The sequence below is a fragment of the Gadus morhua genome, chromosome 21, assembly GCF_902167405.1.
Source record: "Gadus morhua chromosome 21, gadMor3.0, whole genome shotgun sequence".
Classification (NCBI taxonomy): Eukaryota; Metazoa; Chordata; class Actinopteri; order Gadiformes; family Gadidae; genus Gadus; species Gadus morhua.
In genome coordinates, this window is record NC_044068.1 from 11,185,517 (window position 1) to 11,203,968 (window position 18,452).

The 18,452-nt window shown below is 45.5% G+C and overlaps 2 protein-coding genes, 3 non-coding genes and 1 pseudogene across 5 annotated transcripts; 1 reads left to right on the forward strand and 5 right to left on the reverse strand.

Annotated features, from left to right (window-relative positions):
• The first annotated feature begins 1,869 nt into the window (after positions 1-1,869).
• On the forward strand, positions 1,870-6,332 carry lft1 (lefty1). Its single transcript, XM_030344732.1, has 4 exons — positions 1,870-2,217; positions 2,470-2,719; positions 2,874-3,113; positions 3,281-6,332. The coding sequence occupies exons 1-4, from the start codon at positions 1,953-1,955 to the stop codon at positions 3,612-3,614; spliced, it is 1,089 nt and encodes a 362-aa protein (XP_030200592.1). The 5' UTR covers positions 1,870-1,952; the 3' UTR covers positions 3,615-6,332.
• Positions 4,735-18,060, reverse strand: hnrnpub (heterogeneous nuclear ribonucleoprotein Ub). The gene is made up of 14 exons (XM_030344731.1): positions 17,410-18,060; positions 16,284-16,398; positions 14,208-14,287; positions 13,280-13,419; positions 12,707-12,806; positions 12,209-12,321; positions 10,858-11,121; positions 10,349-10,468; positions 9,515-9,643; positions 9,046-9,214; positions 8,443-8,742; positions 7,486-7,778; positions 7,119-7,301; positions 4,735-6,898 (listed from the first exon to the last, which is right to left on the reverse strand). Exons 1-14 carry the CDS (start codon positions 17,894-17,896, stop codon positions 6,848-6,850), a joined length of 2,544 nt encoding a protein of 847 aa, XP_030200591.1. The 5' UTR covers positions 17,897-18,060; the 3' UTR covers positions 4,735-6,847.
• LOC115534948 (small nucleolar RNA SNORA16B/SNORA16A family) lies at positions 7,909-8,047 on the reverse strand. The gene has a single exon (XR_003974405.1). It is a non-coding gene; the product is annotated as a small nucleolar RNA SNORA16B/SNORA16A family (small nucleolar RNA).
• LOC115534947 (small nucleolar RNA SNORA16B/SNORA16A family) lies at positions 10,011-10,149 on the reverse strand. Its single transcript, XR_003974404.1, has one exon. It is a non-coding gene; the product is annotated as a small nucleolar RNA SNORA16B/SNORA16A family (small nucleolar RNA).
• LOC115534950 (uncharacterized) lies at positions 11,247-11,414 on the reverse strand (annotated as a pseudogene).
• Positions 12,888-13,026, reverse strand: LOC115534949 (small nucleolar RNA SNORA16B/SNORA16A family). The gene has a single exon (XR_003974406.1). It is a non-coding gene; the product is annotated as a small nucleolar RNA SNORA16B/SNORA16A family (small nucleolar RNA).
• Positions 18,061-18,452: the final 392 nt, after the last annotated feature.

Genomic DNA, 18,452 nt, shown 5'->3' on the forward strand with positions numbered 1-18,452 from the left:
AATGTATTATGGTTGTCAAGGCTACTTTTAGCAACTCTGGAAATAAACCTTCAAACACACGCAGACACTCAATTTAAAGCCATTGCATGTACATAATGATGATAAACTAGCAAGTTTTCATGGTGACTTTATAACTCTTTAAGACAGACTGCAGCTTCACAAACTAGTCTGTGTGTCTGTGTTTGTGTGTGTTTGTGTGTCATGCATGAGTGCATGTCTGCATGCATGAGTGCATGCCTGCATGCCTGCATGTGTGTTTGTGTGCATGTGTGTGTGTGTGTGTGTGTGTGTGTGTGTGTCTGGGTGCGTCTGTGTGTGTGTGCACGACCCTAAGAGTCCGGCTGTAGCCCCTCCACTCAGCCCCGGCGTCCGCGTACTCATCTGTCATCTGCTCTTCCTGTGTTCCCCCTTCAGTCTGTCTGACATCTCTAAGCAAACAGTGGCCAATACACAACCCCCAGGCCCGCGAGAGGGCCCCCTCTTCTAATGTTTGTGTGACAAAAAAGCCAAGGCAAATCCTTGCAATGGAATCAGATAATCACCCACCTGCGAAGAGCCTGCCCCAATCCACATCTCCGCCGCATCCCCTCCTCCACACACAAACTCCACTTCACTCCCCTACCAGCCCACCACACACACGCTCACACACGGTTTAACTAATAATTGTAATCCGTTGGAGAGCATGGAATAAACATTGACCTCTCCCTCCCTCCCTCCCTGCCCACCCAAAAACACAAACTCCTCCTGGCAACCACCACAACAATCCACTCAACCCCTCTCCCTCCACTCCCTCCCAGTCCGCTACACTTGCTTTAAGGGGATGGTGTTGGGTGGACCCCCAACCAACAGACGACACTTTATGAAAATCTTGCAGTTCTGCTTCAAATCGTTGTTTTCCGCTCCGTGCTATAACAGTCCTCAGATACGCATACATTCACCCACGCACACGGTGTCTGGGGGACAGAGATAGGACCCCCGTGTCACACACTGACGCCAGACTGCCCCAGCCGCTGACATTGTCCAGTGGAATGTACACACCGAGTGTGTATGTCTGAGTTTGTTTGTGTGTGTGTGTGTGTGTGTGTGTGTGTGTGTGTGTGTGTGTGTGTGTGTGTGTGTGTGTGTGTGTGTGTGTGTGTGTGTGTGTGTGTGTGTGTGTGTGTGTGTGTGTGTGTGTGCGCGTGTGTGCGTGCGTGCGTGCGTGTGTGTGTGTGTGTGTGTGTGTGTGTGTGTGTACAAGATGTGCAACTGAAGGGTCTACTTGAGGTTCGAAGGGTCGAAGCCTGTCTGGGACACACACGTCTGGCCGAGTCTGAAGACAGGTACAGACGAACCAGAATATAATCAAATATTATTGTAATATGTCTTATTGTATCTGTTAGTATTAATACAGCTCAGAGAGAATCATTGATTTGTCTAACTTTCTGGAATAGACGCAGTCACATCCAAAACAGAAATCTGACTCCATTGAGGTCTTAAATCTGATATTGATAAATTTGCAATTTAAATATATATAGATATAAATATATTATAGAGACACATTAAATGTGTCTCTATAATACTTCAACACCATGAAAATAGCATGTAATGCTATATAATAATGGAATTTCTGCATTCAAGACAACAATGTTACCATATATGAGAAGGGACAGAAATACATCTAGACAAAACGAAACGGCATGCTTAAATTGAGCCTAATGGTCGCTGTTTGAAGTATGGCTGCTTCGATATCCATTTTAGGAAGGGCCTTTATTGTCTCACCTTTGTTCTGATAACGGCCCCCACCCCCATCGACAAAGTGCGAACGAATGGGAGCGTCACGAGCATATAAAGGGCTGGACGAGTGTCACAAATACAGTGTGACTCCGAGATCCCGAGCAAACGCCACCGTATACCGCTCCCACGCAGCTCTATAACTTCACCGGACTTTCTGCCCTACTGACCTTTTCCCGATGGATTCTCTCCGCGTTTGCGCTCTGTGCGTCGTGTTCATCGCCGTCGCCAAGGCTTTTACGCACCAGGATATGAAGGACGCGCTGCTCCAGAAACTGGGTCTGGACGAGATTCCCAACATTGTCAAGAGGGATTTGGAGAATCTAATTATTCCGTCTCACATCAAGAGCAAATACACGTCCATGCTGAAGCTGCATCACAGCAGAAAGCGCAGATCGTTGCCAAGTCTGGCAGGCATTCTGAGAGGCATTCCTGGCAATGCAGGTAAAAACAGTTTTCATATTTAATAACATGCTTTACACTTGCATGAGATTAAAAAAATGGAATTATGTTAAACGGAATTAAATATAAATGCGGTTTAATATCCGATATGGCCCACTATTTCAATGCGTAAATAGTTCGCTTATGTACGTTAATGTACTCGATTAATTGTCTACCACATTTAAATAAATTTGAATTAATGACACATAATCACCATGTCTAATCATACTGTGGTCCTCCGTCTGTGTGCTTCAGATATCTCCGGGGAGTACGTGTATTCTGACACTGCGCGTCAACGCATGGTGTTCGAGATGGACGCGCGGATCCCGGCCAACAGCGAGGTCACCATGGCCGAGCTCAAGCTCTACAAGAAGGCCCCCCACCACGCACGCCCCGCGGGGGGGGACAGGAAAGCCCACCGGCCCGTCAACAACGCCCGGGTCAGCGTCTACTGGGTGGACGTGTTGCCCAACGGCGCCAACCGCACGTCTCTGGTCGACTCACGGTGAGAATTAATACTGGCGTGTGAAAGATCTACAAACAGTAACACCGATAAGGGGTGTGTTTCGTGTCATGCTGTTGTCAGCCACTGATACACACTTGTTGTTTTACATTTATTTTTAATTAATCGCCCCTTTTGTTTTCCTTTCGCTTATTAGGTTGATCCCAATCCACGAGACGGGCTGGAAGAGCTTTGATGTGACCCAGGCGGTGCACTATTGGTCCAAGGCCCAGAGGAAAACACCTATGCACCTGGAGGTGTGGATCGAGGGCGAGAGACCCGGCAGTTACGCGGCAGAAATGGCCAAGAGTGTCCACTTTACCACCCAGGAGCAGGCCGGCAACACCCTGGGCAAGCCGGAGCTCATCCTGTACACACTCAACCTCGAAGAATACGGGTAAAGACGCGCGCTTTGATATAGCCTACAACGATTATGGCATCCGTGTGACATTTAGTCAATGTGATTGAGTCCCTTGTAGTCGCGATTACCATTGAACCTTATGTAGAACCTATGCCTGTCTCGGTGTGGCATCTAACAGGTCCTCTCCTCCTCTTCTCCCGCAGTTCTCGTGGCGACTGCGATTCCAATCAAAACAAAGACACGTGCTGCAGGGAACAGCACTTTGTCAATTTCCGCGCGCTGACCTGGACGCAGTATTGGATCATCGAGCCCGCGGGCTACCAGGCGTTCAGGTGCACGGGAGGCTGCAAGCAGCCCCGCCGCAACTACAACGGCTACAGCTACGGGGAGAGGCGCTGCACCGTGGCGGAGAGCGCGCCCCTGCCCATCATGTACCTGGTGAAGAAGGGCGAGTACACGGAGATCGAGGTTGCCGAGTTCCCCAACATGATCGTGGAGCGGTGCGCCTGCACCATGGACAATGTGTCCATGGTGTGATGATGATCGGCGGTGGTGGTGGTGGTGATCGATGAGGATAGTAACCAAACCAAAGATAGTACTTTTCTATTTAAATTGGGATGAAGTGATTGGGAAGGGGGATTTGGGGACGCGCCAGCTCTGCTACTGCTGCTGCAACGAACTCGCCAAGCACGTTTTTGTCCAGAAGCACTTAAATGTAATATATTTTGTAATTAAGTGGACGTAACGTCGTAACGTTTTGACATTTGTATAGCTGGTATGGGATGCCAAATGAATAATTACATAGACTGTTCGACTGTTTTTTATCACAGAGGTGTTTTTATTTTGAACATAATTGTACATATGAATATGAAGTGACACATTTTCAAACAAAATAAAAAAAATCTTGTTTCATTAACATCTTTTGCCTCTGTCTGTCATCGGAACGCCAGGTGTTCTCCTAATACGTTTAAATGAATGCATCAATCCAAGTGCAATCGATAAACATACAAAGCTCAAGGCCTTTAACACCCTAGTTTACACTTTAAATCACACAGCAAACAATATATGGAGTACTCAGTCACTGACAATGATGAGAAAATACATTTAAGCACCAACCCCCCCCTCCCCTTCTCAAAAGTTAAATGGCATATGGCCATGGGTGTGTCAAGGCAAGTTTATTTATATAGCACATTTCATCCAATATAGACTCAGCGTGTTCAGGTGTGGACGGCAGGGGGCGGTCTAGAGGGAGCATAGTGAGAAACATGCTCAGAATCCACATTAACTGAGAACAGTTCCTGTATTTACATTAGGCTTAGGGCAGGTAGAGAGGCTCCCGGGGGCCCAAAAGGTTGCAGATCCGTAGCCAATAGCAACGGCTCTGTTTGCTCGCCCACCAGGGGGTTAAAGGTCATTCACTAATATGTTAGCAAAGATGGCAAACCCACAAACACACAGGACAAAGCTGAAACAAAGCTGGCTGTCTGGCAGGGAAGTGGATTCCCCGCTAACAGGCAGTGTTTGCCCGAGTGAAAGACAGACAGGAGACCGTCGGAGATTGGGAAGGAGAACATGAATCTCAATGAGGCATTTACTTATTTCATCACTTCTCTTGTCAGTTGATCCACAAACAGTATAATAATTATCCAAAGAGATATTTTTTCAGGGGCAAGGAAATTACCTTTATTGAAATGTTTGAAGAGGTTAAGATAAAAAAAAAAAACAGTTCTTAATTTGGAACTTAAATATCAGCATTGTTAAAAAAAAATAAGCCTACACATAAAAACATATCTTAAATACTAGATATTTTGATGAGCACATATTTTGTGTAGCAACATAAAGAATATATATTTGCTATCATATATACTGTAAAACGGTTAACTTAGCTGCAGCAAGTACCCACTATATTTACAAGGGAGATGGTAGAATTTATTCGTAATACGTTGACATTTGGTTACAATAATTGTATAAACGAATATACTTTTTAATTATAATCACATTAAATTATCGGCTGATATCAGTTAATGTAACATTCATGCATGGTTCAAAAAGTGGTGACCTATGTACACGTGTTAATAAATATCAACAGTATTAAAACAAAAAAACAATTTCCAATTTTGGTCTTCATTAACACTGTAGGCAACCTCTCAACAGGAAAGTTGAGTTTATTGTAGTTTACTTGTTCCAACAATGAGGCGGCTATTGGTGATTGCCTCCCCCAAAAACTGTTCCAATAGGGATGTCGACTTTGCTCCACAACATTCAACTGTTCTTCCTCAATAGTTTGGGAATAGGCTGTGCTTCTAATTTGTCAGTTGGGACAGAGGTGTTTTAATGGTGAACATGTTGCGATGTTGTGTAGCCCTTGTTTTATCTGCTGGTGTCAATGAAAGCCGTCAAAAGATTCTTACTGCTGAAGCTGAAATATTTACAAACAAAAGATACCATGTCAATCATCAGAATTGGAGTTTATACAAAAAAATGTGAAGACTATAACGGACAGACCTCATGCACGAAACACGTTTTTTATATTTCTGGACAATTTTACTCACTTATCAATGATTCAATGTTTTTCAACAGCCCTCTATGGAAAAAAACTCAATAAATTAGGTTAAAACTAATTTCCTCACTGTACACCTGGATATTATTTAAAAAAGATTTTAGATAATTCAAAATTATTCAACTATGCCATGTAAGGCCTTAGCGTTACAATTAAATACGAAACCTGGCTGGGCATAGAGCCATGTGCATTACAATGGCTAATGCCAAATTGAAGTGTGTAGGGGTTGCCTAGGAGACTGCGCCCCTCAGACGCTGCTGCCTCCAGGTGAGACCCATGTCCTCATAGTTTGAACTATAGCCAATCGGGGGGCGCTAGTTCAAGGGCCCGTTTTAACCCACCTTGAACGCAATCAAAAGCCACAAGCCAAAGAGGGTTTGTTAAAAAAAGCAAACGGGTCTTTTTATTGCAAGTCTATGGATTTTTAGATCACAGGCTTGGAAGTGGAAACAAAAAGGACACAAAATGGAGCCGAATAACTGTCTTAAAGTCACCAGGCGTGTGGGTAGTATTGTTTGATGACAGTGGTCTAAACATAAACAAACTAACACTTAGCTTAGCTACCGAGCTCCCTGTTGGGGAGCAAAGGACTCTATTCAATACCGTGTTTCATTAAGTTCTCACAAACTAAATCAAGCAACAACAAAAAAAACAATATATTTACAATCCTAAATATAAAAAAGGAGAAATCCAAATTTAACAAAAAACGGCAATGATAAAATGCATCAATCCGAAGACAAAAAAACCAAAAACATTCCTAACATCTGCATTTCCAGCTAACTTTCAGACCCTTGATCTTTAGCAGGAGAGATCTTATCACGTAGGTTTCTTCTATTTAAAAACATGCTTTTTTAAAAGTTGCGGGAAAACTATAGTTATAAAAATTTACAACAGAAATAAAAAATGAAATAAAAACGGATGTGGATAGAGGACGCGTTGAAACAATGGTGTACAGTAGATAACATTGCAGCCCCCACAGAGGCCTTTATATTCTCCTCCATCTCCCCCTGCCCTACCCCTGTTCTGATGTGGAATGTTGTCGCTCCGGATTGTTTAAGTCATTGCAGTCAGTTGGTTGGTGGGGCTTTTAAAATGTGGGTTCTAGTAAAGAAAAATTGAACGGGAAAAAAACAAAAACAAAAAGAGCTTGTGGATGTTCCGTGGCTAGTGGTTGGTCCGCCGGGCCACCAGTGCTCTAGAACACAGTCTCTCAGTAGTAGCCGGGCTGGTACTGCTGACTCCATGGCTTCTGGTTCCAGAACTGCGTTAGAACACATGAGCGATTAGAAGAGACCCACGCACAGTTGACATTTACATGTATTCTTGGGACCTTGCAATTTGGTCTTTAAAATGAAATGAGCATGTTCTTATTAGCACAATATTTCAAGTCATTTCCCTTCGCACTCCTAATTATGTCAAATAAATTGACGTCAAAAAGACACTAGAGAAATGGTTAGTCATTCAGTGAAGGAGGAACTCACCCCTTGCTGCCAGCTCTGGTTGAAGGCCTGGGCCTTGTCCATGCCAAAGCTTCCGTTCCTGTTGTTTCCACCAAAGTTCCCGCTATTCCTGTTGTTCCCGCCAAAGTTGCCGCCACCGTTCTTGTTGCCGAAGTTACCACGGTTACCGCCGCTGCCACCGCCGCCGCCGCCCCTCTGCTGGAACTGAAACACAAGGCGGGAGAAAAAATTAAAACCCAGCAATGGCAAATAACCGTTTGATTTGCCTCCAGGAAATACACGCACACATTCTTATTAATAACTAAAATAAAGGTTAGTATATAACAGTATCTCCAGACAAGTTTGGTCTGTTTTAAGAGACTGCGCCGAATCATTAAGGGAGACCCACCTGTCCGAAGTTTCCACGGCTTCCACCGCCGCCGCGGCTACTGTTGCCGCCGCCCCCTCGGCCCATGTTGCCCCCCCGGTTCATCGGGCCGCCCCTGTTCATGGACCCGCCCCGGGGGCCCAAGCTGCCGCCCCTCATGGGACCTCCCCTTGGAGAGCCGCCCAGGCTGGGCATGAGCCCGCCTCCGCCGCCGCCACGGTTGTAGTTGCCCCGGTTGGGGTACCCTCCCCGGAAGGCTGGAGGGGGCAGGAACCCACGTGGGGGCCGGTTGAAGCCGCCCCGGGGGCCGGGTGCTGGAGACGGGAGAAAGAATGATGAATTAATAAACGTAGAGATCTCTTGTTTACACTCGTGTGGTTACCTCCGCAGCCTTGTACTAAACTATCAAAAAAGAACAGTACAAAATAAAGATTATTTTATCTGAATTGTCCTTCCCCTTAATGTTGCTGAAACAGTTATTTAGGAACCGAACAGCGACCGTCGGTGAAAGTTATCCTGTTGGCGACCTGATGACCGTCCGGCGCTACAGAGAGAGCATGGACAGCTTGGATAGGTTGCCTGATAATTAGAACCCAGTTGGCGTTTGCCTTCTTACGGAATTGTACTGCAGTATTTGCTATATAAATGTATATACATGTACACGATTTCATAACATCTGCAGTTACAACTTTCCCCACATGGGGTTCTAAATGCGATCCCCTTGTTACCTGGAAACAGCAGTACAGGATTTCTGGCAAAATATTGAGAAAGACTCGCGTCATGTCCGCTTAGTTAGCAACTCCTTAAATCACAGTGAGTGCCCAGAGCCTCACAGCCCATATTTCTAGCCCACCCCCACCCCCCTAACCCAGGCCCCGCCAGGGAGGACTCCCTTCATCACAAAGGGAGAACCCTTGAGATCCTCCCTCAGAAGGAGGCACGACGAAGGAGAACCTCGTCCCGGACAGACCAGCTCACCTCCTCTGAAGTTGCCTCTGTTCTGGAAGCTCCCGCGGCCCCGCTGACCGGGGCCCCCGCGCTGCCCGGGGCCGCCGCCGCCGCGGCTGAACTGGTTCTTGTTCCCCCGCGTGCCGCCGCGCAGGCCACCGCCGCCCCTCTTGGGGGGCATGCCCCCCTGGTTGGGCCTCTTCTCAGCGGGCAGCGCCGTCTTGCTCTCCTCGCGGTACTGCTCCAGCAGCTTGGCCGCCTCCTCCTTCTCCAGCTCGCCGAACGTCACCCCGCAGAAGCTCTCGCCCTCCTCGGGCAGGGAGAAGAACCCTGGGGGGGGCAGGGGTGTTACTGGGAGCCCGTTGGCAGGGTATGGTAGGTTTCATGTCAACACGATTATTTATGGCCGCTTAGAAGCAAGTACATATTTGTGTAGAGTAACATTTCATATCTGAAAAAAGATGGGAAATATAAACCTTGATATATTTTAAAACAGGCTCAGAACTGCCACATGCTTCTAATACGAAGTGGCCAAGCCTCCATGTTATTATACACGTTTAGGTCCATCTCTACCTGTATCCAGTATATCTACAGTTTAAATGTAATGTCACTGTGGACATGGTTGTGTTGTACCTTTCATCTTGAGCAGGGCGTGCTCGGGAACCTCCTTGCCGTCACTCTCCGCCTTCTTCTGGGCCCTCTGCTTGTACTCCTCGTCTGAAGGGCATACCACCACCGCCTTGCGCTGGAAGCCAGCGAACAGACACATCTTCCTCTTCTGGCCCGGGGCAGACAGGTTGGTCTGCAGGGAGGATGGAGAGGGGAAAGGACATGTAAGGACACAACCAAGTGATATTTGATCTAAATGTACTTTTGGCGATTTTGCATTATTCTCACCATATAGTTCCAATTTGTAATCATGGATTAATATGGTACTTTTATTTATTTATCTAAGAAGCAGCCAACGAATGCATTTAATAGTGATATGAAACAGAAATACCAAATATTTCCATTGCGGTGCTATAAGCAGCAAATATACATTTACTTTTAAAAATGAATAACTTATGATTTCCTGTTTACTACCAATGGTTAATAAACTCACGTGGTCCAGGATATAGTTCCTCTTCTTACGAGCGGCGATCTCAATGAACTTCCCCAGGAAGAGGGGAGCACGCTGGGAGATGGCCGTCAGCTTGGTGGTGTCCTTGGACTGCCTCTTCAGACTGTTGATCTGCATCACGTACAAACAGGATTACTCAGTATGGCGGGATCTAAACTATTTGTGTATCGACGGAAATGCCTGGGAGTGCTAGGCTACGCTAGTGATCCCCGAGCTAGTGGGTGAGGAATTAGAAGCACATGAGATGTAAGGTCATGACTAGCCCAAAGAGTATGTGGCTCAACTAGAGCAGCAAGGCATTAGCACTGGCAGGGGTTAGAGTTTGATTCCCCACTGGGGTCCACCAATGCAGAAGCAATGAACTCATAGAAAATAGATTTTAATTCTCAATGCGTTGGATAAATACAGGTCAAGTTAAAATGACGGTGCTTTAGATAAAGTGTGTTACATTTACTATTTGGCTCATTTAGAAATGAGAAGTTATCCTTTCCCTTAATGTTGCAGAAACAGTCATTTACAGACTGAACAGCGACCGTCGGTGAAAGTTATCATGTTGGCATCCTGTTGACCGCCCGACGCTACCAAAACAAGCAGGGGCGGCTTCGATGGGTGCCTGAGATTCAGATGGGAAATCCTAACCCACGATGGGAATTGCTTGTGTCCCAAAGTCACACACTTATTAAATGAATGCAGAAATGACCGATGTAATTTCTAAAACACAGAAAGTCTACATAATAGACTACAACAGGGGAACATTATTCAATGCCACAATGTATTGTGATAGGAAGAGGTGGGCAGAGGAACAGAATGACTGACCATCATCTTGTCCACAATGGTGTCACTGCCCAGGATGTAGTATTTTCCAGGGCTCTCCTGCACGTGGTTCTTGACCCATGTGGTCTTCCCTGAGCCGGGCAGCCCAACCATCACGATCATCTGGAACACAGCGCGCAGGGGGGGGGGGGGGGGGGGGGGGGGGGGGGGGGGGGGGGGGGGGGGGGAACGCGTCAGAAAACGCATTTTAATGTCTCGGCCAATGAGATGCAGCCGGATCTTCTCCAAGAAATTCTAATAAACATTAACAGTTGGTATGGTTTTCTTTACACAAGAATAAAAAGTTCAGCCTGTGACGGTTTCCCCGAACTTAAGTCAGAGTTAATAATGTAAAAATAAGAAAAAACAGTTATGTGCATGGATTTTGGCGGGGAAATACAAAAATCACATAAGGACTAAATAACAACAGCTTCCGCTAACAAGTCCCACACCCGTTGACCCTGGTCTCCCCGGAACCCTTTACATCAAGACACTTGTATCGCCGTGGTTACCTCGCAGTCGGCCTTGGTGTCGGGCCCCTTGGGGCCGCGGGTGCGCTCCTCGAGGGGAACCTGCTGCAGGAAGGTGTAGCCCTCCACCCTGGGGAAGTAGGGCTCGTCCAGCTGGCCGAAGTTGAACTCCACGGCGCAGTTGTGGCAGATGACGTGGGGGAAGAGCGCCTGGCCGGCCAGCGTGTCCTTGGGGACCCGGAAGGCCACCGCCGCCTCACCGCCGTTCTTGGAGAACGACATCTCCACCTCGTCTGCTTCGAAGTCCTGGGCAGGAGAGAAATCTCGTGTTTACACTCTCATTTGTGGTTACTTTTTAAAAGAGATTTAGCAGACTTCAACTAAAGGTTTGTAAAAATTGAACTAAACAAAATAAAGCTTATTTTTATCCGAATTGTCCTTCCCCTTAATGTTGCTGAAACTATATTATAGTTTCAGCAACATTGAACAACATGTTATTTAGGAACCGAACAGCGACCGTCGGTAAGTTATCCTGTTGGCGACCTGATGACCATCCGGCGCTACAGAGAGAGCATGGACAGCTTGGATAGGTTGCCTGATAATTAGAACCTAGTAATCGTTTGCCTTGTTAAGGACTTTGACTGCAGTGTCTGCTATAAAAATATACATGCGTGTATCGCAGTAACAACTTTCACCACATGGGGTTCCAAATGTAAATGCAGTTACCTTATGAACTGGAAACTTCAGAATTTCTGACAATTGCATGCAACAAAAATATTGCTTTGATTATTTTTTCATAAGTCTTAAATCACAGTGAGACCCCAGAGCTTCACAGGCCAGATTTCCCGACACCCCCTCATAAAAGAAAAATGTATGTACACAGATTTTGGCGGGAAAAGTCCCATTTAAGTCCTTGAGAGGATTTAACTGATTTAGCCAGTCAGCCCTCCAGATGGTGGCTCTAGTGGGCCATGGGGCACACTTCAAGTACTTTAAATTGGGGGAGTTTTGGCTTCTAAAACCCCAAACATGGAATTTGAGCTGATTGCTATAAAACTGAAAGGTTTGCCAAAATCTGTGAGCGCCCCCTACAGAAATCATTAAAGTTTTGTCTTTCACTTATTTTACGTTGAATCGGCTGTACAATTACACAGGTTGTTTTGTTATGCAGGTATAGCATTTTTGTGTTCATTTGATCGATTTTGTGCATTCCATTTCATTTTTGTCCATCCTGTAAACCATGACACTGACATACGTTAGGAGAAATAAAGTAACTTGATGTTGCCTTAGTCTTACGCCGTTAATATGGCTTGCAGCGTTTGAAAAATAAGAGTTTAGGCTTCTGCCATTTTGTACAATAGCGACCTGAACACACACTGATGGTTGTTCTTACAATGAGGCAGCAGACGACGTCGTTCTCTTCGTAGGTTTCTCCAAAGTCCTCTGTGACGCAGTTCACCGTCTTCTTGGCCTTCCCAGAGTAGGCGTAGGAATGCTCCTCCTCGCCTGCAGTCAAAGGAATAAACTGTTATTAGTTTCTCACTTCTACTCAAGAAAATGTAAACACAGCCAGAAACGTGGCTAGAATAAATATTGCCCATCATGCAATGCAATGCAATGAGTAATTGCAGCCATTTTACGCAATCTCATCCCCTGCATGACCACTGGAGGGCACTGCTTAACCAATTGCTTTAAATAAGTAATCAATGTTGAAAGGGCAGTAGAAAATGGAGCTAGTAGGCTTTGTATCCATTTTGGTGGGTTACTCATCAAAACAATTCCACAGAAGCAATCATCAATTCTCAAAATTCAGTAGCAACACAACTCTTCATTGAGTATAAAGGAAGCCGTAAATCGATTGCACTGTCCACCAACTGATTGAGGAACTCACCCAGCAGCAGACTACCAGTGGCCAGGGACCAGCCAACCTGGACGTCATGGATCTCCATGTTCTTACTGGAGATGTGCTTCACTGGGATCTTCTCTGTAATCTGGGGACGCAGAACAACCAAACATTAAAAAGTTTGATAATCCAATGACTGCAACAAAATTAAGTTTATTTTTCTTATCTGAATTGTCCTTCCCCTTAATGTTGCTGAAACAGTTATTTAGGAACCGAACAGCGACCGTCGGTGAAAGTTATCCTGTTGGCGACCTGATGACCGTCCGGCGCTACAGAGAGAGCATGGACAGCTTGGATAGGTTGCCTGATAATTATAACCCAGTTAGTGTTTGCCTTGTTAAGGACTTGGTGCTGCAGCCTTTTCCAGTTCATGCTGCTATTTGGTACTCACTGTGGGAAACTATCAAGCCATTTTTTCATCACTGATTAAAATTCTGATTAAAATAAGCAGATTTCAGCCCATGTTGTCAGCTTCGGTCTCAGAGCCCACAGCACATGGGCGTCGACAGACTCATATCTCAAGTAGCGGATGCGAGAATGCGTGCTCCTGCCGAGACGTACCTTCATCTCAAAGCAGACCTTCCCAGAGTTCAGGCCGTAGCTGGCACGTCCACCAGACCACAGGTAGGCAAAGCTCTCCATGGTGAGGGACGAGGCGCTGTAGCGGTCCCGGGACACCTTGAAGTGCAGGTCGCAGTTGTCTGGTAAAACAAGGGGAGCCAGGAGTCAGGGAAGGCATAGAGCCAGATCACGAAAGGTTTGGAACCAGGTTCATTACACGCCCGGAACTGTGTTCATTACTCAAACTCCAGACATCATTGACTTAAAAGAAGCTAGGACTATGGAGTAGGCCCTGGCGATTAATCTAATTTCGATTGCGATTTCAGCGTCAAACGATCACAAAATGATCATAATCGAGTTAGGGTTAACGCTTTATTTATAAAAAATATCCTTTATAGAAAGGGCAGAGGAGCTGGATACATATCTGTATATTATTTTAGATTTGAACATTTCCTTTATGAACATTTTGTGTACTTTTTTTAAAAGGCGAAATTTCAAAGATTCCAAACTCAAAAATGATCATTTAAATAATCGTGCTTTATATTATCCCTTTATTTCCTCCAAATGATTTAAAAAGAAAATATTGATTATCTAGCAGGTATTGCAAAATAGTGGCATATTTTTAAATGCAGACTCAATTGCAGTATGCAGGATTGATACTTTCGTACTGAATCTGGTTGCCAAAAAAAGGACACGTCAGCGTCCATGAAGACGATTATTACTGAAACCGATGCATAAATTCATCCAAGACATAAGCTAGTTTGCTTCTTAAGCCCAACTGGTACAATGTAATATTTCTTTAAATTCCAACATATTTTAAGTGCCTCTTTTCATCAGTTTACCAGCACTGCAGAAAGATCTACTTTTCATTAGCTGCTTTAACAGGAACACAAGGTGTCATATCATGTACAGCACCAGGAGCACTCACAAGTATCCAGGCAGACTTTAGTGTCATCAAACTCTTCGTCCTCTTCTTCCAGTGGTGGCACAGGGGATTTGAACGAAGCCCTGAAAGCGAGACAAGAGCACAGGCCGTCAGACAGAAAATTCGGGCCAGACAGACGGGCAGACAGGGTCGGCAGTCACACGCAGAGCTTGTGAAGGTGACTTTAGGCTCCACCTGCTGCAGATTAGGATTGCCAGACAAAAAAGAAAAACACAACTGGCAAAGGAATAGTCTGGCAGGGTTGTTTATAGTGGGAAAAATAACAAGAATGGCCCACCGTTACGGGCCGCACTTACCTTGCCGAGTCCAGCGTAATCAAATCAAAAACCTACAGAGACAAGAGCTCAGACGGACAGTCTTCACCTGCCGGGCTCGCGGTTGCTAAAAGCCATGAGGAGTCTAGCCCTACCCAAACCACCACGGATTCCCCCTCAATCTTTATCATAAGTTAATGGTTTCCAGATCCATTAAAAAAAGTCGCCCATAGGGAGAAGCATTTTGGTGTATCCAACTGCTTTTGCTTGAAATTCCTAGTGAGAAGGTCATGGCTACCTCACATTGTCTCGTTACAACAAGTATTGGCACATTTTGCATGCACAAGACAAATGTAACAGGCTAGAAATTGAGCAATGCACATTTTAAAAAGCTAAAACTAACACCACAGCTACTTACCAAATCTGTAGCGTTTTAAGAACCCTAGACAAAGCTTACTTAAAGAAGCATATAATGTATTTAGGCTAAAAAGTGCATGTAATGTAGCATAAACTGATGCTCAATAATTCGCTCAACGCCTGTGACCAAAACAGTGATAATGAAAACAAATTAAAAAAAGTTTGTGGGTCTGTTGTTAACCAGTGCCCATGACACTCCCTCTAAACACAGGGTTTCAGCAATCTTGTGTCTTTATAAAAGTGCAGTTAACAATTGGGCCAGGTTAGGAGATTTACAGAGCCACACCTAAACCAGAGTGTGTGGTCCCTTTGGCAGTGCAGCACAAATCCTGTAGAGGTATATGGGTTTGTGGGGAGACACTTGGCAGGCCCTTAAAGTCCCGAAGTTCCATTTGTGACATGGCAGAGAAAGCTAGGGATGGTCAAGAAAAAAAAGATCCCGCCGCCCGCTTCCATCAAGTAGACCAATGGAGTTAGGATTCTTGGAAGAGTCATTGGGAGCTCCATGATTGGTGTTAATGAACGGGTTGTTGTGTTCCGTCTGAAGCATACACACAAGACGTTTGTCTTTTCCTGCGTGTCCAGGGCAAATGAAAAACAAAAAAGTGACTTTTCAAGCACATGCACCCACACGCACAGCCATTCACACATGTCACCTGCGCCGGAGGGGAGAAAGGTGCCTTGTAAATACACACACACAAAATGCTCCCACACACACGAGATGAGACAAATATAGCACCTGAACACCGTACAATTGTTAACACAAAAAAACAAAAAATAAAATACAGATGACAAAATACACCAGTGCGAGAGCGAAACGATGGCGACTCCCGAGTATCGAATTCTTCCGTGGGGCGGTCCAAAAGTTTCCGGAAATGTTTGCTAAATCCTTGTGTACTACTCTGCAGCCGTGGTTTCCCACCCTCCCTCCCATCCCCCACTGTTTTTCCTCTATAAGCAAGAGTGCACTTTCCACTGTGCTCTTGTTTGAGCAGCCTGATTTTTCACCTTGAAGACACAATGGGCTCTTGGAACATTTACGTGTCATGGGAAACAGTACTCAATATTCATTGATGGCTTAAAATGTATTCTGCTACATAACAGCAGTGTTCTGTTAGACACAAATGTGAGTGGCAACTGCAACAAAGTCAAATGGTAAGGTTCTATAAAGTAGTCGGGATGGACCCTCAAAACATGTGTGAAATTAAAGTTATCGTTAAAGAAATTCCATTGTAGTATAATACTTCAAAATAATAAGAGGGTTTTTGTTACTGTATGCTACTTGAGTGCATTGGCTCTTAAAGCCAATACATATATTTTATTAAACAAAGCTTTGTATGGCGCTTCGGGAATGCCGAAGGCCATTTTGGCTCTGTCCCATCCTTACCAGCTGTATTTGTTCTCTTCAATAAATTCAAAGTATCCCCTTCCATGTTCCTCCCGGCGTCTCTTAACACCCTTCTTATTCTTCTGATCAGCATTCGTGTCTTTGTCCGCATCCCCTTTGGAAATAAAACAAAGATATAGAATGAGGTGCTCCTTTTTTTGAGAGAAGAGAGGTCGGGCTAGCAGTTGGGTCTCGACCCACGCAGAAGCCGGTGTTAATACTCAATTAATTAATTATAGAGCATCAACTGTTAAGCAAGAGGAGACACCTCATTGTTACAATGAAGACATTCAGAGTCCATAATGAATATAACAGTTGTAATGACCAGGTGGTAGTTACTATGTAAACTGGTCGGGGTGAACATAAAGACAACGGTATTTAATGGGATTGGGAACATACGTGTAAAATAAAGATAAGGGACACTGCTGTTCTAGAAGGTTATCTGGTATATTCTTGAGTGTGTGTGTTTGAATGTGATACGTAAATCATGCATGGGTATATCTGCCTACCTGTGCTGCCCCCCTTTACCCCATCATTTGGCTACCAGCTAATATAGAAAGAAACTCATTTCTTTGATAAAATTGAAAGTCTATCGCCACGCCAAGAGGAAATTAAACACGTGCAACACGATACGATTAAACACGACCATTAACCGCAACATCTCCGCGATATTAACTTCAACAATCACATATTCTGAATAAGGTTGGGCTAGCTAGTCGAAACTAGCACAGCACCGTGGACACAAAAGAAATGTAGCTCGCCAGCTAAGTCCGAAGCGTTAGCTGGGAAGCTAACCGCTAACCAAACAGAACCGATACCCGTGGATTTAAAATGAATGGCCAACTCCACCATCCGAGTTCTCCGATAACGACCGAGCTCGCCACCAACTCTTAACTTTTTCCGTTTATCGTAAGAGTCCGAATAAACCGATCATTTGTTTGCTAAATTATCGATACTAAGACCGCGGAATAGCAAGGATTTGTAGCTACGGGCTAGGCTAGGCTAATGAGGTCACGGCGGCTAGCTCAACATTCAATCACTTCAGCCCACCACCGACTCAATCGGCAAAACCGACACCCAGCCACGGAGCCATCCAACAGGTTCAAACACAGCCCAGAAGACTCACCCTCAGCAGCCTGGTCTCCGGGCTCACCGTCCTCTGCGTCGATTTTCTCCATGTCGTCCACATCAGCCTTGAGCATGGGGTCCATCTCCTCCTCCTCGTCTTCCTCTTCGCCCTCGCCCATTTCGTCGTCCTCGGCAGCAACGGCGGCGCCCTCAGCGCCATCTCCATTTGCCGCTTCTTCGACTTCTTCTTCTGCCTCGGCTTGCTCTTCTTCTCCCTCGGCCTCGTTGGCCTCCATGCTTTCTTCGACAAGGCTTTCTGCCTCACCGTCACCGGCCTCTTCTTCCCCCATGCCTTCTTGGTCAGTGGCCTGGGCGAAGCCCTCGTCTGTGGGCGCGGGTTCGTCCCCGGCCAGGGCCTCCTCATCCAGCGCGGCCTGCAGGCGGTCCATGAGCTCGGCCTTGAGGCCCTTGTCCGACAGCTGACGCTTCTTCAGCTCGTCCTTCAGCTCGTTTACTTTCAGCTTCTTCACGTTAATCGAACTCATGTTGACGGTGTATTATGGAATACTTTAAATTAAATAAAAAAACAAGAGTTACGACAACAAATAATTCACGGGCGCTTTTGTAAGCGGATGTAATCTCAAACTGCGCCAAATGGCACCCGCGTTGCTAGCCCTTTTCACCGGCGAAATGAGCTCAGAGCAGTGGCGGCGAGTGTGGGGGAGGATGAAGACGGCGCTTACCGTAACTAGTAGCAGAGCAGCGCACTTACATCCCCCAATAGCCCATCTGTCACAGTCGGTCAGACCTGATCACAAAGAAAACATTAAAAGCAGGGCAGCCATTGAACTGAGAGAAATGGATCTTATGCTAATTTGACGAATTTTGGATGTTTTAGTTAAAACGATAATCGACTTATAATCTATTATACGTTATGTTTTAAACATAGGCGCACCCTAGCCTAAGCATGTTTTGATTTAGCATTGCACGCTAATAGTCAAACATATGCCTTTCCTATGAAATGTATTAGGCCTACTTGAAGAGTAAGCCAGTCAAATAATTTGACTTTCCCCTTGAAAACGTCGATTACTGAAGTATATA